This window comes from Agelaius tricolor, unplaced genomic scaffold (genome assembly GCF_023055355.1).
Source record: "Agelaius tricolor isolate 1412-34295 unplaced genomic scaffold, bAgeTri1.0.p SCAF_16, whole genome shotgun sequence".
NCBI lineage: Eukaryota > Metazoa > Chordata > Aves > Passeriformes > Icteridae > Agelaius > Agelaius tricolor.
In genome coordinates this window covers 2752627-2777398 of record NW_027269276.1, presented here as the reverse complement: position 1 = coordinate 2777398, position 24772 = coordinate 2752627, and the positions used below count along the sequence as shown (strand labels likewise).

Here is a 24772-nt window from a genome sequence, read left to right as displayed (position 1 = left end):
GATCATCCAGTTCCACCACCTTCCATGGGCAGGGACACCTTCCACTATCCCAGGGTGCTCCAAGCCCCACCCAACCTGGCCTTGGATGCTTCCAGGGATGAGGCTTCAAATAAGGTCTCCCTGGAGCTCTCTCTTCTCCAGGCTGAACACCTCCAGCTCTCCCAGTCTGGCTCCAGAGCAGAGGTGTTCAAACCCTTGGAGAATTTCTGTGGCCTCCTCTGGACTGACTCCAGCTGCTCCATGTCCTTCTTATGCTGGGGAGCCCAGAGATGGAAGCAGTATGACAGGGGAGGAGTACTGTGGGGGACCCACAGAAACAGATCTGATTATCCCCAAAACCTCAGCTCATCCCAGTTTCTTCCTTATCGTACTATCAAAATGGAGAACAAAATAAAAGATAAAACCAGCCCAGACGCTGAAACTGGAGAATTCACTAAAACTCTGAGGGAGAAGCCCTTTTGCCCCCTCCTGCACCTGCTGAGGGACATGTGGTAAGAAGAGCACCTCATTCCCAGGAAACATAAACCCCTGAGCCCTGCTTTCAGGGGAAAACAAAAAGAACCCCCCGTATTTTCTACTGCTTAGAAATTCCTCTCCTCCCAAATTGCTCTGGAAACAGAATTAAATTAATTTTAAATTAAACCACCCACCACCTCGAAGCAGCAGCACTCAGCAGAGCCGCGCTGGGGTGAAGGGCGGCACCTGGCCGAAATGGCGGCAGCTGGATGTCCACACTCAAGTCCTCCTCAAACGGCCCGAAAATACCGTGTTTGCCAAGAAGTGGGCTTGTTTTATGATCTTTTGCTTTAAAGAGCTGCAAAAGAGCAGCTCGGCGGCGGCGAGGTAGCCTGCGAGGAGGCGGGGACGCGCCTGTCAGCCCGCTCTGAGGCGGCGGGGACGCGCCTCAGCCCGCCCTGAGGCGGCGGCGGCGGCGGCGGGGCCGCTGTGTCGCGACATGGGGGACGACTTGGCGTCGGAAGGCGACACCCGTGAGTGGGGCCGGGGCGGGGGCTGCCCCAGCGGGGCGGGTGGCGCAGCGCCCTGAGGGGCGATTCGTGCGCCCTGAGGGGCGGGCGGGAGCCGGCGGGGCTGAGGGGCAGAGCCGGGACGCCCTAAGATAGAACCGGACACCTGAAAATCCGCTGGGAAACAAAGCAGGTGGTTAAACCTACCCGTGAATCGGGGCGCTGTTGTCCAAAAGCATCCTGCACCGCTGAGATGCTGCACATAACTCTGGTACCCCGCACTTGGGGTTTTTGGCCTCCTTGGTCCCTCGGTCCCCATCCCAAGTTGTGTTTGTGTCCTGCAGCCCCAGGCAGGGCTCGGTGGATGGGTTTTGCACGTTTCTTTGCACGTCTTTCTCCTCCTTTGCTGCTTTTCTACATCTCTTGCATAATAAACTGCCTGTGAGTTGGTGCATTGCATTGAGGGTAAATAATTTAAAATGTTTTCCACGGTGCTTGTGATAACTGAATTCCTATTCAGTAAGCTATGAAGTACCCTGGAATCTGAGCTTGAAAGAGAAGGAACACTGCTAAATATCCACTGAAATGTGGCTGCTGGACAGGTGCATGCCATGATGAGGAGTGCATTTACACTTACAGAGATGCTGTGGATCTTTAGTAGGAAACTCAGACCATCAAACTGTTATTCGTGTGTTGCTGAAAATAAATGAATTGCGGCTTTTACAGCCTTAGCAATGCCAGATTTGTTACTGCATCTTCACAGCTATCCAAAGAATAACCAAGGTGGTTTGGCATTTCTTGAAAATGATGCTTTGTGTGTCCATAAAATGTAAGAAAACATTTCTGTCACCTGGAGAGTAGGGTCAGCAGCATTTGCTTAATTGAAACATAGGATTTATTCCACTGAAGGGAGATAAACATGTACAAGGAGGTGGTATGTGTGTGGCCATTGGTGTTAATAATTAACAAAATCTCAGTGTTTTTCACAAGTTCTCTTGATATTTCCTCTCAAATGAAGGGTCCATGCAGGGTGAAATGCAATCCTGTTAACACAGCTGACAAGGTGATAAGAGAGTCTTAATATACAGTATAGGAAATCCTGTTTCTTGCAGAAATCAGTGTCCAAATCCTACTGCCTTCATTGTAGCAGCAGGTCCAGCACTCTTGAATACACACTCTCAGATGACCATGTCTGGTGTTAAGTGGACAAATATACTGTTGAATGATCCTGTCTAGTGTTAAAATTTGTGTTATTTGTGTTTTTCTTGAGCAAAAGTTCTTTTGTTTGAAGGCAAGGGGAATGGAAACTGGAGGATAAGGTTATACCTCTGTTGCTCTAAGAGTCCACAGTAGGGATGCCTTTCTTCTGTGCCCTCCAAAGAGATTAATTGTGCTATTTAGGCAACAAGTCTCCTGGTTTTCTCCCTCAGTGTGGTGGAATGGGAACAATAATATGTTTTGATGCCTTTTGTATGGCATGTGTTTAATATGCAGTTGATATGTTGGAACAAACTGAATTGTGATTGAGCCCCTCAAGCTGCAGCCTGGCTTCTGGAGAAGCGTAGAGGAGAGCAGAGCCTCTAGGCCAGCTCTCCAGTAGGATGTGACAGGCCAAGGGTCTGACTCAAGCACTTCTTGAAAGAATTCCCCAAAAGCACTAGGACAGAGACTGAGTCCAACAAACACTGACACCAGCCTTGCCAAAAGTCTTCAGAGCCTCCCTGTCAGGCTGTGGCAGTCACAGCCTTGCTCTTGTTTCTTGGCAGGAAGGTTTATTTGATGAAGGAGAAGATTGCTGGGGCAAGGCCCAGCATGGGGAGTAAACACTCTTAAATTGTGCCTAACTGTGCAGGACAAGTACTGCCAGTCATGGTAAATTATGTGCAGAGCTGCCACGGTTTATTAAGAGATGCAACACTGATCACAGGCCAAGCTGGCAGTTTTGTGCTGCTTGGCTGGTTCAGGTTGCCTGGAGGGGACCATGTGTTAAGGCCTCCTTGTAGAGCAGTGGCAGATAGGTGGAAGGATGGAGGAAAGGGTCTGTGTCATCTCAGAGCCTTCACACTGACTCTGGCCCTCAGAGGGTGCCCAGAGGATATGGACCTCATGGATCAAAAGGTTTTGCAGCTGGAGCAAATCCATGCAGAGAGACACTGAATTAGAAGAGAAGTGGGTGGGACTGGAAGAGCATTGATGTGGCACAGGGAAGGAGAGACAGTGGTAGGATACAAATCCAGCAAACATACCAACATCTGTAGGGCTGGGATTCTTGCTGGAAGAATCTTTCTGCAGTCATCCTTCCCTGAAGCCACAGGGGCCGGTGAGATGAAGGAGAGGTTTGTTGGAGCATGCTGCTCCATGCCTCTTGCCAGCAGTTTTAATGCTCACTCTTCTGCTTTGCTGCAGTGCTTCAGTCAGAGAAGGAGTTCCATGATGCGGCGAAGCGAAATGATACAGCCAGGATGGAGGAGCTCATCAGGAGAGGAGTTGACATCAAAGCCAAAAACAATGTAAGTCCTGGGTTTTTCCACCTCCAAGCTGCAGGAAGTGCTGAGGGCGTGTTTCAGAACTGCAGCTCCTTAATGCTACTCTTCTCATTAACTGCTTGATTTGTCAAAGCTTTAAAATGCAACACCCAGTGCCAAATAGGGCCTGTAGCAACCAAGCAGTTTTCACAACACACTGAGACCCCCAGCACTATCATCCTGGCCACACTGGAAAGCTGCAATTGCCAGATAGACATGATTGCCATGAAAGGCTCTGATTTTGCTGTCTCTGTACAGTAAGACTGTGGGACAAACTCTGTTTCTGATGCAGATCTTTCCTTGTTGGCTAGTAGGTTCATGGAGATACAGGATTTCCCCCATCTCTAGTGTTTCAATCTGTCCATTTATTGTCAGCAGTGTTCTTCACTCTGTGCTGTCATTACAGTCCAGAACTGCAGCTCCTGAGCAGAAGGTGACTGACACCTGTCTGCCCAACAGGAGAGCAGAGACAGAGGGCTGGGTCCAAAGAAAACTGCACAGTGTGAGAAATTCTGGCTGTAGAGATGGCCAAGGATATTTTGGCCTTCAGAAGGGCTGGTGGACACCCACGCTCTGCACACTCAGCCGTCCCTGCCTCTGTCCTTGCTTGCAGGCAGAGCGGACTGCCCTGCACTGGGCTGCGGGAGCCGGGAGCGTGGATGCTGTGCGGCTGCTCCTGGATCACGACGCCCCTGTGGATGACGAGGACAGTGTACAGAGGCCACTCTGCCTTGCATGTGCTGCACACGTGTTTGGTGCTGGGGCAGTGCCAGGGACTGGGTGCTAGGCCAGCAGTTACACACTGCACCTTAGCCCTGGGTGGGTCACACAGGGTGGCACGCTGCACCTGCTGGGCAAGGGGCTGGAGCAAGCCTTGTTGGCACATGTGTCTGTGCTCTGTATTTTGGCCTTTTCCTTGCATGCACAGGGACTTGGAATAGGCTGGTAGAATCTGTAAAGTTTTCCATAGAGCATGGGGATGCTTGGCTTCTTCTGATTGTGTTGGTGGGGCTTGTAGGATGAGAGTGACAGAAAGTTTTCTCTCCCCCATACAGCCAGGCTAATACACACCATTAAATAGGTAGTAGCTGCCAAGAAGCAGGTCTCTGCTCAGCTGCTGTGAATATCTGTGACAGGAATAATAATAATAATTGGAGAAAGTGCAACTAAAAAAATATACTAGTGAGAAACAAATAGATTTGAAAAACTTCATTAAGCTAAGAGGACAGCTTCCCTCCAGGGTGGGGATGGGGATGGAGATGGCTGCAGTTTAACTGTAAGTATCTTTCTTTTTTGCCCAGTTTGGAATGAATGCTCTTCTCCTGTCTGCGTGGTTTGGCCACCTCCATGTCCTGCAGATCCTTGTCAATGCTGGGGCCAAGATTAACCGTGTCAATAGGGTGAGGGTCTCCCCGTGTGGATCCATCACTTGGCTCTAGACAGGGACAGAGAGAGGTTTACCTGTGAGCTCAGTTGTATGTGACAGCATCTGCTCTGGGGACTGCCATCTGCACTCTGACTTATCCCTGAAGCAGGTGTAATAATTGGAGCTTTGGAGATGAAAACAGCTTCCTCACCTCATGTTTGTGCAGTGCTGATGTGGAAGGTGTTACAGAAATGGGAAATGGTTTAGTGAATCAGCAGTCCTTGTATTCTAAAACAGACCTTGTCTGGGAAAAAGGGGATTAATATTTCAGTCATAACTTGCTGTCTGCAGCACAAGGAATTTTAGTCCTGGAGGTGCAGGGAGGATGAAATGGGCCCTTGCTAACAGGCACAGTTTGCTTAAAGAGACTGACTGTCCCACAGTCTTGGACTTGTTGAATGAGCAGTCCTTTGTCTCCTCTCCAGAATGGCAGGAACCTGCTTCACTGTGCAGCTCAGAGGGGACACATCCAGGTCATGGAGTTCATCATGGAGGACTTGGAGGACATGTGTGTGGATGAGACAGACAAGGTAGAAAGGCTTTTCACAGCTCTGTTTTATGAAGTCTGGTATTGCTGTGCTGAGTTTAGCAGGAATGTTGCTCTTAGTCTTGGGAAGACAATCAGAGTCACACAGTACTCCCAGAAGTCTTCCTGCAGAGTGAGCTTAGGGATGATGGGGATTCTGGCTCTGGTCAAGCTTCTTGCAGCAGATGATCTGATTCTGTGCTTTCTGAGCCTTTTGGACAGTGTTTCTCTGTTTCCTCCCAAAGATGGACAGGACAGCATTTCACCTGGCCGCAGAGCACGGACAGCTGGAGGTGGTGGAGTTCCTCATTCGACTGGGTTGTTCTCACAGTGCCAAAGACAAGGTATGGGCACAAAACCACATGCCAGGGAGGGGAACTCCAAGGATTAGGGGATGTGAAAACCAGGGAACATTTTGTTGCTTAGTTAATGGTTTCTCTCCAGGACTTTTCAGGCAGGATACACAGCAAGGCTGGTGGACCATGCTCTAGCTCAAGGTAGGAGGGGTTCTTCCCTTGCTGCTGCAACTGTAGGAAAATTGCTTCATATTTGTGCTACTGGTTACAACTGCCTTTTCAGCCACACTGGATATAGTCTGTGCAAGATTGTGGTATATGAACACTCAGTCCTGTGAGACATATGTTTATAAAGTAATGTTTACTTTCAGGAAGAAAATACAGCATTGCATTTAGCTGCTAAAAATGGACACCTCTCTGTGCTAGAGAAGATTATAGATGTCGGAGTGGACCTTGATGAAAAAAACTCAGTAAGTACACTTAAATTAAATCAAAACCACATCAGTTTTGCCCTTTTCCCCCCTAGAAATACTCTCCTGCCACAGCCATCAGGCTGAAAAGCCAGTATTGACAGGAGAGGTCTAGAAAATAGCTGATTTTATCTAAAGCCTGTGTGGGTAAAGGCAGGTCACACTTGCAGAGTACCAGTGAAAGGTGACATCCGTCTTGGACCAATTTCTGGCTCTAAAGTGTTGCCTTCTCTTCCTGCTGTATCTGCACACCTACCTTATCACTCCATTTAATCTCCCTTTCTCTCCCTGACCCTTGTACATTCAAGTGCCTAAATGGTTATTGAGTGTGTTTTAAACTGAACTTCACCATGCTTTGAAGTATTGACTTAGTCACTGAACATATGGACCTTCTGTTTGAGATCTCTCTTTTGACAGATCGGCTCTGGAAAATTATGTGGCTGGAACACAGTTAATGACTTAGATAGCAAATATTGGCTTAGTATCACTGTTATTTATTCCAGGGCACACTCCCAATTAAGTTTATCAGCATTTTTTTTAGTCTTATTTGGTTACTGTCTTTGAAAAGTGTATTTGATTGTGATTAAGATCTGAAGGAAGGGGGGAGCCCTTCTGTGGTAACTGGCAGCATTTGTCTACCCCCACATGAGCTGCCCTTTCTGCAAAGAGCAATAATAAAACCAGATGAAATCACTTAGGAATTCTGCTTGCTTGCTTCTGTTTTCTTGTAATGAAATGGGCTGCAACCCTTGGAAGGGAAAACCAGTGATAGAGGGTCACAGGTTTCAAGTTCTATCTCTGGGCTATTCCAGGAAAATGGCTTGTCTTTGCTGTCTGTGTGAAATCCTTTTTGGTTTATTGACGGGCTGGAGGGGAGGAAAGATGGTGAGCACAATGTCTGTCTTGTGGCCCACAGCCAGTGACATTCAGGACAGAGCAGTACTCTGGTATGGTCCAGGGCAGATAATTGTGTCTTCTATTTTTGTAATGATCAACTGGAGATCCTGGCCCTCAGAACTGGTACTGTAACATGTCATGGATTCAGAAGATGGGGTAGAGTCTGTGACTTGTTCTTCTGCTCTGTCTCAGCCTTGCTGCTTGTGTCCTTTCTTGCCTTGTGCAGGAAGGACTCACGGCTCTGCACCTGGCTGCTGAGGGGGGACACAGCCACTGTGTGAAGCTGCTCGTGGAAGTGGGTGCTGATGTCAATGCCCAAACCCAGGTTAGCTCCATGGAGGTGATTCCATTCCCAAACCCTACTTTGTGGATTTATGCCCACACCTTCCTGTGGTTTCCCAGGTCACCCATAGAGAGAGGCCATGTGGAGCCCTGCAATCAGGAATAGCACAGGGAGTTTAGAGGAAGGTAAATGTGGTTGTGTACAAAGAGGCAGGTGAAGCTCCCTAGGACTGCTTTGGCTGGAGACAATCTCCATGAATTTGTCAATGCTGGGCCATGGGACTCTTGCAGGAGGGAGCAGGGAGCTCTTTGTGGGTAGTCTGTAACAACTGCAGCCTTTGGGAAGAATCCCTGAGTAACACTCCTCTCTTCTGAGTTCCCTTTCAGAAAAAGATGAACTGCCTTCATTATGCAGCACTGCATGGCTATGAGGAGATAGCCAGGATCCTCATGGATGCAGGAATCCACACGGATGCTCTCAATCATGTGAGTCCCTCTCAATGCTCTTACCACTACAAATAAGGTAAAGCCAGTTTGTGGAGCTGCCCGAGAGCACAAAGCAACTCTGGAAGGACTGGTGCAGTATCCCCATCAGCCCCCAGTGCAAACTGGCAGCTGTGATAGAACAGCACATGCTGGGCACAGCATGGTCCTTTCAGTGCTATGAGCTAAGCTCTCCCTAAGTGCAGGATCTTCTTTCCACAGCAAAATGCATCAGCAATGCACATTGCAGTCCTGCAGAACTTCCCAGCCATGGTGAAGCTCTTCATCAGTGCAGAGTGTGACCTTGACATTCCAGATAATGTAAGACTGCAGCTCCTGTTCTTTGTGTTTGAAATGTGAACCAGTTTCATGGGGGATTTTATCACCTTGGGGACAGGATTAAAGAGGAGTGCTTTAAAATGTGGAGAACCTGGAAGTGCAGCTTAGGAAATGTGAAACCTGTGAAATGATTCTAATTGTTGCAGTGAGGTAATCACTTGATGGTGTTCAACATGAGGGCAGTGCTGTGCCCCTGCAACATTGCATAGTCTAGGCAGGCTCTCTCATCCTTGCTGGAAGCAGGTAGGAGAAATTTCAAGATGGAATATATTCTGCAAAATGTTTAGAGGGCTGAGAATTGGAGGCAAGCCTGGAGCTAGCTGGTTGTCTCACCAAACTGTAATTTTCTGAATGAGGGGCTTTGTGTAGCTTGTTTTGATTAATCTTCATACTTGTAGCAATGTTCTCTACTGATGATACCGTAAAATTGACACATTTTATGCTCAGTTTTAGTGGTTTCCATTAAACAGTCCCAAGCTCCTCCTGGTAATGTTCTGCCCTCCCAGCCTCACACTTGTCCTTCTCTGAAATGTAGTCCTTTCTCCCTCCTTCTGCAGAGGCAGCAGACCTCACTCCACATCGCTGCAGAGCACGGCAGGCAGGACATTGCTGAGATGATTCTCATTGCAGGAGTTAATCTGAAGCTGACAGACAAGGTAAAGGTCTCCATGGGTGAAACAGGTTCTGTGGGAGTATGGAGGGAAAATATACATAGATGGTCTTTGCTAATGTTTTTCATAATTTTCAAAGAAGGCTAGTAATATTAAAATTCAGGTATTTCCAGGGATAAGCCCTTAAAACACAGCTGAGTAGGTTATTTTGATATGTTTTCCAGGAAATAAGTGACTGGTTCTTAGGTAGAAAATAGATAACACAATGAACAATGCTTTCTTTCTCAAAGTTGTTTTAGTTCCTTCTACTTGTACTATCATGAACAATAATATCAAAGATTTCCTCAAATAAAGGTAAGTAATATACCTGAAAAATTACAGCACACATATTCTACTAGGTTGAAAGGATCTTTTTGGTATAGATCTGGCACAGTCCTGGGGCTTTTGGCATCTAATAAAATCAACAGAATGAATTTCAAGAGCCCTGAAAATGTACCACGTGCCCAAAAATGCTGGAGGCCCTTGGGCAGGGATTAAAATAGTGTTTTTAAAATGCCATTTGCAGTGGGTAAGAGCAAGTGCAGACCTGAAGGCACCTGGCTGAACTGGCCTTCAGCTGTGGTGAATGTTTGTCACCTTTCAGCACTCTGTGGAACTGCAGTGACATTCAGCACAGGGGACACATTCACATTTTTCAGTATGAAATTGGGTTTCTGCTCACATCTGAGGCTAGAACTGTTCTTCCTGTTATGCCTGGTGCCTGGGCTGGCTCACTTTGCTTCATGCAACTTTCAAATCTTGTTCTTTTCTGCCTTCTGATCTTAGATAGAAATACAAATCTCTCCCTGCTCAATTCAAAATCATATTCATGAAAGGAACATAGCCACATTTCCATAGTCTCATCAGCCTGTGCTTCTCCTAGGAGACCATTTTTAATCATGTGTATCTGGAGCCTGTAAAGTTAATGAGGTTGTATAAATCATTTTGGTTTCATGTGTCAGCAAACCTGCTGTGCAAAAGGCTATAAAATACCTTGGACTGCAGAGCTGAGCTGGTTCTCTGATGGTTGCTCTCATGTTGGTGGGTTGCAGCTTTTCCAGTTGGTGGGTGAAGCTTTTCCAGTGGCTCCTGCAAAATAGGCAGCAGCAACAGAGGTGATGCTGCAGAGCCTGGAAAACCACTCCCCATGCTCTGAATGCAGGAGCTTGACAGCAGCTCACATCTGAAGTTCACAGGTGGAGAACGGGTCCTGGTGGGTGCATTACTCAGTAGTCCATGTGCCAGCTGCTGCAGATGCTGGGTGGCCATGGAGATTGTACATCCTAAGGTGTAAAGTCTTTTCCAGCTCATTTTTCCTCTCTAATTTCAGCAAGGGAAAACATCTCTGGATGTTGCTGCCCGAGGCAATCACATCATCTTGGTGGACATGATTATCAAAGCTGATCGATTTTACAAATGGGAGAAGGTGAGCAGCTTACACAACAGCCCCTGTGCTTTCTCCTCTCCATTGACACTCCACATACCAGCTGTCAAAGAAAAAGAAATACAGGACATCCCTTGACAGCCTGACCTCTATTTTCATCCCCTTACTTAAGAAAAACACAAATCCTCACCATGCCAACAGCATCTACTTAAGGTTTTCCTTGTTTAAAAAGGCCTCTGCTGTTAGAAATCCCAGGTGGCACCGCTGGGAATAGGGGTTTCCAAAAATTATTTAACAGCTGCTCCCAAAGGGATAGAATTAGTTCCTTTTCCCAGAAGGAGAAACTGAAGGACTTGAGTGAAAAAATGCTTGGCCTCAGGTCACCAAAATGGGATTTTGAGAGTTTTTCAGCACTGGAAGGAGACAGCTCTTGTTGGAGTCTTAGAAACAACTTCTCCCTCAAAGTGCAGCCTCTCAGCCCCAGTCTCCCCTCTGAAACGCTGCCTACCCTGAGCCTGTGCCCAAACCAAGCTGAGCAGAGTGAGCTGAAAGTACAGTCCAATGTCACATCCCTTGCACGTTCTTCAGAGTTTGGTTGTCCTCCCATGGCAGTGCTCCAGAGGAGGAAGCAAGGGAAGGAAAGGAGAGCATGTGCCTGTGGCTCAGGTGCAGCTTCAGGGTCATGCTCAGTGGATCAGGCCCTTGCAGTGGCTTCCCATTGCAGCCCTAGAGAATGTCATGCAGCCTCTGCAGCCTGGCTGTGAGCACAGCTGATGATCCAGGGAAGCAGATTTAATTAAATGATTCTGCCCCAAACCCTAGATGAAAGGAAACGTAGAAATGCAAATCGTGATCCTCATGGGCTTCCACATCGAAGTGGCCATTAATGGCATTTTAACCCCGATGAGCACAGAGTGAAATGAGAATAAAAGGGAGTAAAAACATGAGCTGTGCCAGAAAGAACTCACAGGGACCACAGAGCTGAGCATGTGGGAGGCTGCAGAAGCACAGGCACTGCTGCAGCACCTCTGTTCTGGCTCTGCAGGACAACCTGAACAGGGACTCCGGCTCGTGGGTGGCAAAGCACTTGACCTTTAAGCAGGATCACAGGCTGGAAACACAGCACATCCGCTCAGTCATGTGGAGATTAGCCACTAAGTACCTCAAACCCGGGGAATGGAAGAAGCTGGCACATTACTGGAAATTCACGGATGACCACATCAGGGCCATTGAGCAACAATGGACAGGTATAAAAAAGCTTCCCAGGTATTTTCCTTTCTTTTCTTGGACTTTGCTTCTAGGAGATAAAGCCGCAGTAAGAGCAAAGCATGAAGAAAACCAGTTAGTTTATTTGAAGCAACCAAAAGATTAGGCTAAAAATTCTGGTTTTACTGAATGTGGAATTACCTACACACTGTAATTTGTCTAGGAATAAGGCATGCAAGCAGGGGAATTAGTGGTTCTTTGCTCACTCCTTAGGAGACATTTGGCAGGCCTGTGAGTTCTTGCTACAATTCTTGCTCTGTAGAACAGAAGGAACTTGCTGTTTTTACTTTTTTGAGTAGCAAGAAGGCAGTGAAGTGAATTCTTTAGAATTTAAGAAATACATTAGCAGAAGCAGGGTCTGAGGGTCAGAACAGATCACTGCTAGTTCTGACTGTTTGCAGAACTCTGTAGTTTGGATGATGTGAGCAAGGGGCCAAGCTGTGCTCTGAAGGCAGGAACTGTGTTGCCATGAAAGGCTGTGCAACAAACCCAAGCTCAGCCATAGCCACTCCATTAAGTTCCACATAAATCCAGCAATCCCATCACAAGCAGGAATTAAAACCACGCTTTACAGCCTCCTAGTAAAATCCAGAGAGGAGGGAGGGGTGTGCACACCCACCAGGGCAGAAATCTGCTCTGATCAGGGCCGTGCACTCTGAGTGTGGGATTTCCTCTGTGCTTTGATCCAGGCACTAAAAGCTACAGGGAACACGGGCACAGAATGTTGCTGATCTGGCTCCATGGTGTGATCACTGCAGGAGAAAATCCAATCAAGGGACTCTATGAAGGCCTGGTGGGGATTGGGAGAAGAGATTTAGCAGGTAATACTTTTGTCTTCCTTCAAATAATGCACACCGAGCATTGTTTGAATTAATTTACCCAAATTCTGTGCTTAGACAAATACACAGAGGAAAACTTCAGTGAAGCCAACTCACATGAGCTGAAAGCACCTGCTCTGCCCCCTTGCTTCCATTACATGTAATCTCTTTCTCTTAGGTTTGATAAATGAACAAATCCTGCCATGGCTTTATTGTTCTGTGCAGCAGATCATTCTCTCTTACAGAAAGCATCAGGAAAAAAGCAAATGCAGACTCCACGTCTCCACGGAAATGCACAGCAATGTAACACCAGGAGCATCCTCAGCTCACAGAAACACTCCTCTGCTGCTGAGAGAAGGCAGATGCAACCTAAGGGCTTCTTGTCACCAACTGCTGGCACTGCTGCACCTTTCTGGACAGGAAATGACAAGGGTAAAACAAATGCCCATGGTCAAAAACGTCTCTACACAGAAGGGAGATTTTTATCAGCAATTTCAAACGGTCTGGGCACTGTAATGAGTTTGGTGAGCAAGCCTTACTTGTCATACTGCATCAGGAAATATTACAGTTCTACTGTAACTTGTCTACAGCACAGTTTTGTATATAAATTTTCAATTGTTAGGTTTTTAAGTTAATGGGGGCAAAGGCTTTGTTCTCAGGAATGTTCTTTACTTACCTTATTTGTGGGGGTGTCTCATGTCTTAGGCACGTCCATACATTGCCACAATAAGAGGAGAACTTAAGCAAAATCAAAGCCTCTCTTTGGTCCTCTTGGAACCTGAGGGTTGTGGTCTTTAATGCTTTGACTCTTCACAAAAAGTTTGAGAAGAATGTTAACATATGCTGTTTATAAATGTACATTAACATGTATGTTTATAAATCAAATAGGAGACTCTGACCTTTTCAAAACATCTTTTCATTTGTCATGTAATCCTTCATATTTATTTTTTACAGCATCTCAAGGGGAAAATAATGTCTGTATTTCAATAAATCTACATTTTATCCTTTAAAATTACAAGTTATATCTTGTCATCTTTATTAAAAAAAACCACTACAGCATTTTTTCTTAGAGCTAAACCAGTACAACCTTATAGTTAAAGCTTGAGAGGAATTCAAGCAGGTGGTGGTGGTTTTCTTCATTTCCAGAGGTGTTTGTAGAGGCAAACCAGGTCTGCAGTGAGCTCAGCTGCTGTTTTCTTGGAGTCAAAACAAGAGACACTTGCTGAAAGTGAAGTTTTATTGAAAACCATTTTTATGCAGCAAGAAAGTTAAAAATTCAAATGCTTTATTTCATATAGAAACAAACTAACTTACAACACAATGTACGAAGCACATAAGTGATGGCAATATTGACACTTAAACATCTTTTAAATCAAATATTCAACAAAAATATAGGTCAGCTTATAAGTACACAATCTGCATGTGGTAATATATACAGCCAAGTGAAAAATATAAAAAGAAATACCGTTCTGCTTAAGAACATGATACAGTGAAGACTTTGGTAGAAAAAATGTCTTTTATTTTTAAAAGTGTAGTCTTCTAAGATGCTTCCTTGAATCCAAAGACTAAAAATTAAACAGATCTATCCCATTACACTGCTGGAGGTTGCTGTCCACGGGTATTTCACCGACTGTTGATCCTGTTGGAATCACACAGTGATAATCGGCTAACACAAGGGAAAGGCAGAGTGGGATCAGCTGATTGTACACAGGAAGACCACCAAAGCAATGCCTCTGTTCCACTGGCACTCCCAAGCCTACTGCTCCTCGTGCTCGTTGCTGGTGTGAAGGCTGATCTTCTGGACTTCCAGCTCTTCTGCACTCACCATGGAGGGATCAATGGCTGCGTACCGGGTGCCGTGGAACTGCAGCAAATGGATCTGTTGGGCACGGGAAATAACACAGAGACAGGTGTAGGAGCACAGTGCTTTGGTAAAATAGAAACATTCCTTCTGAATAACTTTTGTGAGGGTGAAACCATGGCTCTGGAGTACAGGAGTTCAGAGACAGAAAACCCCCAAAGCTGGCCCAGCATGGACACAGCTGCTCCCAGCCCTGCCCTTTGGTACCAGCAACACAGAGCACACAGGGAAGTTAAGTACAAAAGAAGCTCAACAGGAGTTTCCCTGTGCTGTTGTGGCTAAACATGTTTGTAGATTAAATTCAGGAACTCACTTGAATATACAAGTTGACCTCAGCACTCCTGCAGAGGTAGGGGAAGTTGCCTCCTGTTTTGAGGTGAGCTCTTCTGGCATTAGGGTAAAGCTTATACATTTCTTCTTTTGCTTCCGTTGAAAGCGCACTTTGGTCGAACACCTGTGCAACAAGTCCCAGCAGTGAGTTCTGAAACTCAGATTTTGGTGTTACATCAGATTGGCTGCATGCTGCTCCTAGAGGAGACCCTCAGCTTCTTTGTGGAATGGTGTTAATGAAACAAAACAAGCAAACCTGGGCACTGACAGCTAGCAAGCCAATACTGTAATATTGAAACATATGGCACAGAATATCTAATTCATAATGCAGCACAGAAAAGTCACAGTGTTGCCCAGTCAGCAGAAGGCTTCCCTAAATAGGAAGTTACATGCTGCAAATGCTTGCTAAGTTGCTGACTGAATAGTGTGGCTCCACCTGCCAAAGGGAGGAAATAGTGTTTAACTAAAAAATTGAGATTCACTTACATCCATAATGGTTACAGGGATGTCTCGGATTTTGTGAGGTTCTACATAGGAGTTCTGGCAGTTGAGGGTGAGTCTTGAGGCCAGCTCGCTCTGGCCCAGGCTCTCCAGCTTGCAGTAGAGAGAAACACTGATTAACAACATATTTCACTGCAGGAAGTCAATGCAATATTAATAATACAGCCAAAGAGAAGATAGTTTTAAAGGGATGAGGGTTGTAATTCCAATTTAGTGTTATTCTGCTGGAGACAAATGCCTAAACCACATTCCATTAGTTGTTCCTGCCCCCAGAGCACGGCCTACAGATCTATCCCAGCATTTTCTCCTTTTCCACCTCAGTTCCTTAACTCCTCTTGATTGACACAAATAAAACAGAACTAAGGTAGAAGGTCAGTGAATCAGTTAAACTGCTGGAGCTGTGACAGTCAACATTGCTAAAGATCCACTTCCCACTCCTCCCTCCTGGGTCAGTGAATGAAGAAAGCAGCAGAAATATCTCCAACCTCCCACTCAGTAACTACAGAGTGACACCACAGCCACCAGAGCACACCTACCCTGTCCACCATGAAATCAATCCCATCGGCCATCTCAGGATCTAGAGGACCAGATGCAAAATTCCCAAGGACAATTTTTTTCAGCATAAAAGCAGGCATCAGCCAAAAGCTAAAACAGAAATAAGATGGAACAATATCTTCAAGCACCAAGGACTTAGCATCAAGATGCTGTATTGTAAATGCTTTCTTTCCTTGCAGAGGCTTTGCGTTTTAACTTCAAATTAAATCCTTGAAGAAACTTCTAGTTACGTGGCAAAAGTATACTTTAAATATGGTGAACAACACTCTTCTTGCTCTAAATGGTTTTGTTAGACAACAGGCAGAGTTCTTAAATCTGACCACACATCCACAGAGGATCACAGAACAATTTGTCTAATTCCACACTCTGAATTGTTAACATTTCCATTCTCCTTGCGGTGTACTTTTAAAAGTCACAAGTATTCCATCCCACACCTGCCTCCCCAGGCTGGAACCAGGTTAGACACATATCCAACTAATCAATGTGACATTTCACTGTAAAAAGATTAATGCATGAGTCTGCTTGCTTGTCTGTCTGCTTTACCTGTTTGCTGTCCATGTCTGATTGAAAATAGAAGTGTCACTAAAGGCATTACACAAGATCAGAGATTGAACTCTGGGAGATTTGTGTGTGTATTCAGCAAACTTCTGAGCCAAGAAGCCTCCCAGAGAAGCGCCAAAAAGGTGAACCTAATGCAGGGGAAAAAAAACCCAAACAGATGATGAAATGTGACCTCTGAGCAGAGTGTTTCATTACAAAAATAGGTCATTCAAGTTTACTTTGTCCTTATAACCTATTTTCTGAAAGAATCACTGTTCCATTCATCTCCTGGTTTTATGTGCAATATAAATGGGATAAATACTAACAAAAGGAAATGTTTCCTAAAGATTCACAGTGCTAATTTCTTTGTGTTCATCAAGCTTAAGAAAAAAACCAAACATTTCACTTTGTTCTCTACAGCTATTCCAGCCCAAGAGACTCAACTGTGGTGTTCTGTACTATATGAGTTAGGAAGGATAACTTCCACAGGATCTCACAAAAAATGAAGTTAACCCATACAATTTAATAGGCCTGGAATAGAGTTGAATTTAGGCCAAGTATTACAATTTCCAAGGGCATTCACCTTCAAAAATAAACTAGTTTCAAATGTGAGATTGCAACACAGCCTCTTTATTTACAGGCCGTATTTTTGTATCCTATTTTTTTCACTGGCTCTTAAATGGGACTGTTTCAAACATCAGGTTTTTATTGCAACAATTTGTCCACTGCCTTGTCTCGAGCACTCACTTTATCCAGCTGAAGGTGGTCTAAGAGTTTCCTGAATCCATCACAGAACTCAAGGTGATCCCAGTACACTGGATACTGCAACTAAAATAGCACAAAGTTAGAAAAAACTGAGATCAATCTGCTTCAAAGTTGTACCAGTTCTCACATTAAAGGTTTCAAGACAGTGCTGTGCCTCTCCCATGTTATGAAGTTCCTCTTCAAGGTCCCCAGAGCCTGAGGGTGCCAACACCTCCCCCTCAGTTACACAAAAACACACAAAGTGCAGCATTGCCTCACTCTGGGATCAGAGGCAGGAGAGGCTGGAATGGCTCTTCAGTGATTTTTTAGCGTGTAACAGACACTGAAGTCATTAACTGCTGCAAAAGACACTGGTACTCCTAAAGCCAGGCTGGTTAATATATTGTACAAATCACTTCAGCTCAGGAGCTGAGAAGCCCCAGAAGAGCAGGCTGGTAGGATTTAAGGAGTGAATCTGCAGCTATTATATAGTCTAAGAACCATGTTATCCACATTCCCAAAGGAAAACATGGAAACCCTGAACTAACTCATGTGTTTGCCTCAGGGCTAACAAAGATGCAGCTGGAGGCAAAAAGTACTTGTGTCCAGGACACACAAGGAGAAAAGCAGGCTGAGAAGTCAACAAAGTTTTGGTAAATGCTGCTGTAGACATATAGCAGATTCCAGCCTGGATCCATATGCTAACTACTCTGTAGTGCAACTTAGCACAAAGTTTTTTTGGTGGATTACCTAAGTCAAAACGAAAAAGTTCATTATCCAACCTCTAATCAGAGCAACAAGCACAAGTACAGCACCTTTGACACAGGACTGAGAATACTCACAGCAATAACTCTGTAGCCCCATCCAGTCAGTGCCAGAATTTGCTGGAAAAACACATCTGCAGTCCCACTCACAGGAGGGAGAAATATGAGTGGGCAGCGAATGCTCCTTGGCCCTGCATCATACAGTGACCAGACTTTGCTGTCATCATCATCCACTATAATCTGCAAAGAGAGGCACAGAGGGGAGGAGAAACACAAGACAGGTGAGGTTCTTCAGCCAGCTTCCAGGATGGCTTCTAGAAATTTCCAACTTCTAGTAAATGTTACAATACTCAAGACTTTCTTTTACTCTTCTTTAGAGTAGCTTTCAGGCTGTTTTCTAACTGGAATGACAATGTGGATACAGCTGGAACAGAACTGTGGCCATACACCATCAGACAGAATATTTTGTGCATTGTGACATAAGATGGATAATGAACTGCACCTCAGGAAAGGAGCCACATGCTCAGGAGAGACCCAAGAGATCAGTTCAGGGTACCAAGAGCAGCAGCTGGAGGCTGGAAGAGCCAGCACTGCCCCAGGGACAGCTTTTTAAACAACCATTGATATTTGCATCCCCAGACAGAAGATGTTACAGGTCTGAAACCACGCAGGCCTGTGGAATTAAGCAGCTAGCACCACAAATTATTGATCTGAAACACTTAGAGCTGCCTGCCAGAAACAGAGAGACACATACAGCTCCCAGGGCAGCACTGCAGGGCTGACCTGGAGGGGAAAATGCTTCCATCACCTGGCAGCATCTCAGGAGCTTCTGGATTGCCCAGGACACACAGCTGGCTGAGGGAGATTACTCACACATGAGGTGCCATCCTTAATGAACAGCTCCTCATACAGTACCACAAGTCCTAGCAAAATTAGTGCCTTCAGAAGTGTTAAGAATTGGGTCTTCTTTTCTAGCAGCACCAAAGCCTGACTTGTTTTGACAAGGCCTGTTCTACCAGAAACTGCTTTCTATACTCTAGATGTTCTTTCAACTCCACAACCCAGCAGAAGCTGCATCTTGTACCAGATCAACAAGCACAAACCTCTTGGGAAAGCCTGAGTCAAGTAGCCAGAAAGCATCTCCTCTATATCAAGATTTTACAGCTTTTTGAACAGTAATATGCAAGCACAATTTGCTTTTCCAACCCAGCAGTTAAGCCTCTCAGCAATCAGAGGAGAACAGTGTATCACAAATCAGATTTGCTTGACTAACAAATCTGCTCCTAATAAAGCCAGTATTTCAGGCTCTGGGAGCATGTGAGGAATCACATGGTAACATTGTTTTCTAAAGTCTTTATAAAAAAAGACAGATTGCATACCAGAGCCTCCAGACCACTGAAACCATTTAAACATAAACCTTGTACAAAAGCCCTCCCAATCCCCACCACAACAACTCCTTGCACACAACCCCTGGGCTCCAGGCCTTGCTGTTCTCAGCTGTAATTCCATCAGCAATGCTGGATCCATTCAGGGTGGCTACTACCAAATTTACCTTTAGGAGTGTTTCCAAAGGCACACCATAGTCTTTGAAAAAACACCACCAAAGTTAGCTCATGCCAAGAGAGCTGTGGCAGACAGACAATGCTTCTTTCCTTGAGCCCAGTGAATCAATGGTTTAAGCACTTGCTCTGGCTGATTTCCAGCCACATGCTGGACAGTTTAACTCCAGCTCCTGAGCTGTGTAGGCAGCAGTGTGGTTAACTCCTGACTTGGGAGGTCACCAACCTTTTCCTTGTTCTGGTTGATGGATCAAGATCAGCTACAGTTCACACAGAAGGTAAAACCTGCACTGCCTCAAAACAAAGAGCAGAACTTTTTAGCAGGGCCAGGGTGTCCCTCGATGAAAACTTTTAGGAAGGACTCAGATAAGAGTAAGTGGTGTATGCAAATAGAGGCACACAGGCAAAGCAGATTAGGTTAAAAAATGTTATTTTCTGTGCTGTACTTCCTATATCTGACCAGGGCAGGAAGGAGGATGGAGCTGTGCATTTCCTGTGCCTGTCAGGAGAAACATCTCAGCAGATTCTCAAACTGCTCAGCTCCGGCTCTGCTTCCTTAGGTTGATCTGAGAGCAGTTACCAAGGGTGGTCATTCCCTCCTCTGTACTGCACATGCTTTGCACTTCTGGGGGGATAGTGCAGGCAAATGTATTCCCAAAGACTGCTTCAGAGAATAAGTACATTTTCAAATTGAGCTTTTTAAAAATTCTTTCTCCAATAACCAGGACTAGTTTGTTTATTTCTTCATACCCCACATTCAGCCCCGTGGCATCATTTGCCTCTTGAGGAGACAGAAGCACTCAGGAGGGTAAGGCATTCCTGAGGCTGAAGGTCAGCAGGTCACCATCAGCTTCAGCTTACACACATCCCCAGTTATGAAACCCTGAGCACTGGCAGCAGCTGAAGGCTGTGGCTGCTGGCACCGAGCTGCAGCAGAACCATGTTTCCTTGGAACCAAAACCTCCAGCTCCTTCCATTCACCACCTTGCATCCTACCAAGCAGAGCCTCAGAGCACCCTCACATCTTTCTGCTGGCCCTGGCTTTGGTGACCCAGTGAGGCTCTGCCTGAAGGCAACGACAGAGCATGTGGGGTCAGCAGCAATGCACCTTTCTTATCTGCAGGACACAAACTGGCAAAAATTAATGAGAATCCTGCAGCCCTTCCCTAAAGGTGCTTCTGCAGCCCACACAGTCATCCAGATAAGGGAACCACAGCAAAGTCAGCTTAGCCCAAAATCAAACTATAACACACCTGAGGCTGGACAGGACACTGCTGCTCAGCCTGCAGAGCCACAGCAGTGACTGTGCTACAGCAGCAGGGTGCAAAGGCAGGGCTGTCCCTCTGTCTGGCACAGCCGGGCTGCTGCAGCAGCCTGTGACCACAGCCCTGCAAGCCTGACCTGCAGAAGGCACACAGTGCTTCAGTGGGTCAGGAGTTACACACTGCACTGCATGCCCTCTGCCACTCGGCACACAGAGAGCACAAGCTGGAGCCCTGCACACCTCAAACATTCTCCTGGGGCTCAGTGAAAGGCAGTGGGGAAATCCAAGCAAGAAGAGAAAGTGGTTGGGCAGTGTGACTAAGCAGAAGAAACTGTCTGGGTTTTTCCCCCATGGTTAAGGACATTGCCACTCTCAGGAGCCTGCCTGACTGCTGGGGAGGTGCCTTTGGACATTGGCCTGAGGACAGGGGTCAGGAACAGTGGGGGTGGCTCTGGCAGCTCTGTCCAGTGCCCTCAGGCAGCTCTGAGAGGCCACACAGGTGATGCCCAGCACACAGCAATCCCTTGGAGGCCCCTCCTCAGCAGGGCTGGCACTGGGCTGGCACTGGGATGGCAGGTACCACGGCCATGGCTCACAGCTGAGAGTCTGCTCCCCAGCACAGGCAGAAGGGACTTCCAAGAAGCATGTGAAGATGAAGAGTGTGCTTTCATGCACTCACATGACACGTGGGGCAACAGTTCAGGAGATAAAGCAGCTCAGTAGCACAGACACAACTGCTCTGCATTAACCACACCGAGTCTCTACCCCTAAAACATGAGAGGAGATATTTCACCCACTAGATGTACATACCTTTTTAAGAGGAACTGTGCTTCTGAACCAGTTATAGTCAGGAGAGACTTTAATCTCTCCCATGATGTTTAGAAAAAACTCAGTTTGAGTCAGCCTGAAAAAGAGAGAGAATGAGAAATCAATAGCACAGTTTCACCATGGGCAGCTCTCAAAAGCTGTGCTATGTAAATAAAGCAGTGCAGGCTGATTTGCTCTTATCAGTTGATGGCACTACCTCTGACTTACACCAAGTTCACTTTTGCTCAGTTTTCATCAAAGCATGCAATTATTCTCCCAAGAGGCAGTCACCTGACTGCCTTACTGCACCAACCTAATTATGAAATGATGATGCTTCTGTAGCAGCATTCCCATGTGACAGCTGCAGAGAAAGTTAATTGTATTGCAGGCTGTAAGTGCCTTCAAAACCTAAAGCATCTTCTTGGTTTCTTTTAAATTGATAAGGCACTCCAAGTTTATAGCTAATAAATATTCATACAATTCACTCAGGAATTCACACCACAGACATTATTTCATGAACCTACTCAGTATTCAGGTCACGTTTTTCCATCTGAGTATAACTGACCCAAACGAGTCCCAGAGCACATCAGGAACATCACCTGATCCGAGGCTTAATTTACAGAAAATCCTTGAAATTTTAATTCTATCCACACAGAAGCAGGCTCTTGTCAGGAGTTACCAATGAAGAAATCCTTGAAGCACACCAATTAATACAGCACAAATTGAGTCTGAGTTGGATCCACACAGGAATGCCACTAATTCACTCCCCAGCCAGAATGTCCAAGCATACATAATGAGTATCTTATAATACTCCATTAATTAGTAATAAACACTGAGGTAGCTCCAAGATTTAACTGTTTGGGTTTGTTTTTTTAAGCATCAAGAGACCATTAGCTTCCATTTATACAACAAATGGCATCAAACACTTCTGAAGTTTGCAGATTCAATAGCTTCACCCTGAAAGCCAGCTGCCTTGGGAGATTATTTTCATGCATTCACACACAGCACTGTGCATAGAAAAACAAAGAAACTTTTGCTCTTGTTACTTAACTGGTGCCAAGTCTAAATCAATAGGTTTTTTTCCTTAATTCTTCATAAAATAAGACTTTGTTTTGTTCTGTGAGTCACTGCAATTCATTTGTCCCTGCAGGAGAGCTGCTGGTGGACAGCTTAACCAGTTTATGGGGTTACAGCTGGATTAACAGTGAGCTACAATTGCCTCATCTTTCAGTCTTCACTTGCCATCTTCCAAGAGCAGGACATATTAATTTTAAAAGGGATAGTACTTTCTAAATTTCAAAAACACACCTTCCACAGAGCACGTGCTACACCTCCCATGTTCAAAGGCTTGAGGTGGGATGTTCAGCTGTGGCTGCTGTTTAAATTTTGTGTGGTTTCACTCTGGTGTTTGCACCAACCGTACTGCTCTCTCTATCAAAGTTTGGCAGCGGGTAAAATTACAGTTAGGGTAAAAAGTATCTATTCCAAGAACCTGCAAAGCAGAGCAGGTGCAAGGATGCTTTCCTGGGCTGGGGTCTGCAGTCACTGAAGCGAGGAAACCACGGCTCACACTAATTCCTTCCCATAACCACACATCAATGGCTTCCTAAAAGCTCTTCAGCAAACAACAGAGTCACAAAACTGGGGCAGACAAATGACAGGAAATGCCTTAAAACACACATTATCTTGCACTGTTACACTGGCAGGGCCAAGAAGCAGAAGTCACAGTCAGGGCCCCGCAGGGACACAGAGGCACCAGAGAGGGAGACTCTTCCTGCTGTTAGCTCTGCTTGCCAGAGAGGGTTGGCAGCCTCCTCCTGCTGTGATCACCCCTCTGCTTCTGCCACCCCAGTCCTTCAGCTCATTGCTGGGGCTGGGAGCACAGAGCTGTGCCACTACAGCTGGTAAGGAAAAGGCACCGTGCAGATGGACTTTGTGCTGGCCCTGCACCTTGTCTGGCACCACGGCGAGTTGAGAGTCCACCTGAAACCCAAATTTTGAACTTCCCAGTTCACCTGTTACCACTCATGGAAGGGAGCCATTGGTCAGTAACACCTGGGCTAAATTCCACCAGCTTTCTTCTGGAGCAGCTGTGATTGCCACTCCTAAGGGCTGCCTTTCTTTCCAGGCAAAGGGAAACTTGCATTAGACACTACCCTCTCACTGAAGTTGTGGGTTTTTTTGTAAATTTTTTGTAAAACCAAACAACATGAGGAACGTCAACATTTTAAAAACAATTCCTCCGGAAGAATCTTGGATGTGCTCAGACCGCTTGGTAATAGTCTCCCCGTGAGTTATTCCACTACACTAATGACATACTCCATTCATTATTGATTTTAAAAGACAATGAGAAAGAAGATTTATGGGTAACTGGGATGTGGCAGCAGCACCTTCCCCTGTCCCCCAGCACTGCTCCCACCAGCCCTGCCCCACGCTGCCCCCAGCCCCTGCTCCTTCCCCTCCTCACCCACACTTGGCTCCACAGCTGTGCAGGGAGAAGGGGACAAACCCCCACACGCTCAGCTCGGGCTTTCCCTTCTGCAGCACAGGCCGAGGCAGCCCCTTCCCCTGAGAGACCCCAGGGGGGCTCTGGGCTCTCTGCGGGCCGCGTCCCGGCCCTCTCCCTTCCCTCCCTCAGGGCTCGAACGACCCCGCTCCCGAGCCCAAAACATCCCCGCCCCGCTCAGTGCCCCGTCCCCACCGGGTTGATGCTGTCCCGAGGGGAGCGGAACCCGTCCCGAGGAGTAGAGACCGCCCCGCTCGCCTCAGCGCCCACCCGGCCTCTCAGAGCTCCCTCCCCGGTGCGGGGCGCTGAGATCGGGGGCAGGCCCGTCTCCACAGCGAGACCCCCGCCGTTCCCATCGCTGCTGGGCGCTCACCGGCTGGCAGGGCCCGGGGACGAGAACCGGGAGCAGCAGAACCGGGAGCACCGGGACCGGGACCGGGACCGGGACCGGGGCCGCCGCCGCCGCTCTGCCCCTCCCGCCCCGCGCGCCCAGCCGGGGGCACCCGCCGGCCGCCACTTCCGGGTGCTGCGCCGTGCCGCCCACGTGACCTGGGGCGGGGCGTGGGCAGGGCGGAAACAGCTCCGCCGCCATCGCTACCGAGGCGGAAGTAAGCGAGGCGGGCGCCATCGCTACCGAGGCGGAAGTCACGTGCCCACTGTGTTAATTCATGTAATAATTTGCGGTGGAAGGGACTTTTTAAGACTCGTGTTGTTCCACCCCACCACGGTCAGGGACTACTAGATCACGTTGCTCCAAGCCCCGTCTAATCTGGCCTTGAACACTTCCAGGGATGGGCCGCAGCTTCTCAGGCAATCTGTTCGTTGCGGGGCAGCTCAGATTAATTGAGCAGAGCGACAGGTGATACTGAGTCATTCATCTAATGAACAGGTGGAGTCAATTAGCCCTGTTTAATTGGTATGTAATAAATAGGAGTTGAAGGTGAGCTGAAAGAAACAGACCTATAATTACCTGCAATTATAGGTGTGTTCTCTATAAGGCATGCCTAAAGGATA

General features: G+C 46.7%; 2 protein-coding genes across 8 annotated transcripts; one reads left to right on the top strand and one right to left on the bottom strand.

Moving 5' to 3' along the window:
- The first annotated feature begins 664 nt into the window (after positions 1-664).
- ANKDD1A (ankyrin repeat and death domain containing 1A) lies at positions 665-13345 on the top strand. 5 transcript variants are annotated; one of them, XM_071441220.1, is made up of 15 exons: positions 665-989; positions 3372-3475; positions 4104-4238; positions 4792-4890; positions 5342-5446; positions 5688-5786; positions 6110-6208; positions 7332-7430; positions 7775-7873; positions 8093-8191; positions 8767-8865; positions 10190-10285; positions 11289-11490; positions 12199-12330; positions 12573-13345. In XM_071441220.1, exons 1-15 carry the CDS (start codon positions 956-958, stop codon positions 12632-12634), a joined length of 1563 nt encoding a protein of 520 aa, XP_071297321.1. In that variant the 5' UTR covers positions 665-955; the 3' UTR covers positions 12635-13345. The 5 variants fall into 5 exon arrangements, with proteins under 5 accessions (XP_071297321.1, XP_071297318.1, XP_071297317.1 ...); XM_071441216.1 differs by having other exon boundaries at positions 666-989; positions 4104-4202; XM_071441217.1 differs by lacking the exon at positions 7332-7430 and having other exon boundaries at positions 4104-4202.
- Positions 13346-13550: 205 nt separating this feature from the next.
- SPG21 (SPG21 abhydrolase domain containing, maspardin) lies at positions 13551-24186 on the bottom strand. Of its 3 annotated transcripts, none has more exons than XM_071441221.1 (9): positions 24132-24186; positions 21256-21349; positions 17701-17862; positions 16862-16942; positions 16118-16263; positions 15556-15664; positions 15005-15112; positions 14502-14669; positions 13551-14206 (listed from the first exon to the last, which is right to left on the bottom strand). In XM_071441221.1, exons 2-9 carry the CDS (start codon positions 21316-21318, stop codon positions 14084-14086), a joined length of 960 nt encoding a protein of 319 aa, XP_071297322.1. In that variant the 5' UTR covers positions 21319-21349; positions 24132-24186; the 3' UTR covers positions 13551-14083. The 3 variants fall into 3 exon arrangements, with proteins under 3 accessions (XP_071297322.1, XP_071297324.1, XP_071297323.1); XM_071441223.1 differs by having other exon boundaries at positions 14502-14642; XM_071441222.1 differs by lacking the exon at positions 24132-24186 and adding an exon at positions 23954-23974.
- Positions 24187-24772: the final 586 nt, after the last annotated feature.

What these genes read in the sequence shown, in the direction of transcription:
- ANKDD1A (XM_071441220.1), top strand. Translation starts at nt 956, where the DNA reads ATGGGGGACGACTTGGCGTCGGAAGGCGACACCC. An exon ending in GTGTGGATGAGACAGACAAG is followed by an intron (nt 5,447 to 5,687) that starts GTAGAAAGGCTT and finishes TTCCTCCCAAAG; the next exon opens with ATGGACAGGACAGCATTTCA. An exon ending in ATGTCAATGCCCAAACCCAG is followed by an intron (nt 7,431 to 7,774) that starts GTTAGCTCCATG and finishes GTTCCCTTTCAG; the next exon opens with AAAAAGATGAACTGCCTTCA.
- SPG21 (XM_071441221.1), bottom strand. Translation starts at nt 21,318, where the DNA reads ATGGGAGAGATTAAAGTCTCTCCTGACTATAACTGGTTCAGAAGCACA. An exon ending in GCACAGTTCCTCTTAAAAAG is followed by an intron (nt 17,863 to 21,255) that starts GTATGTACATCT and finishes CTCTCTTTGCAG; the next exon opens with ATTATAGTGGATGATGATGA. An exon ending in TTGATTTCATGGTGGACAGG is followed by an intron (nt 15,113 to 15,555) that starts GTAGGTGTGCTC and finishes CTCTACTGCAAG; the next exon opens with CTGGAGAGCCTGGGCCAGAG.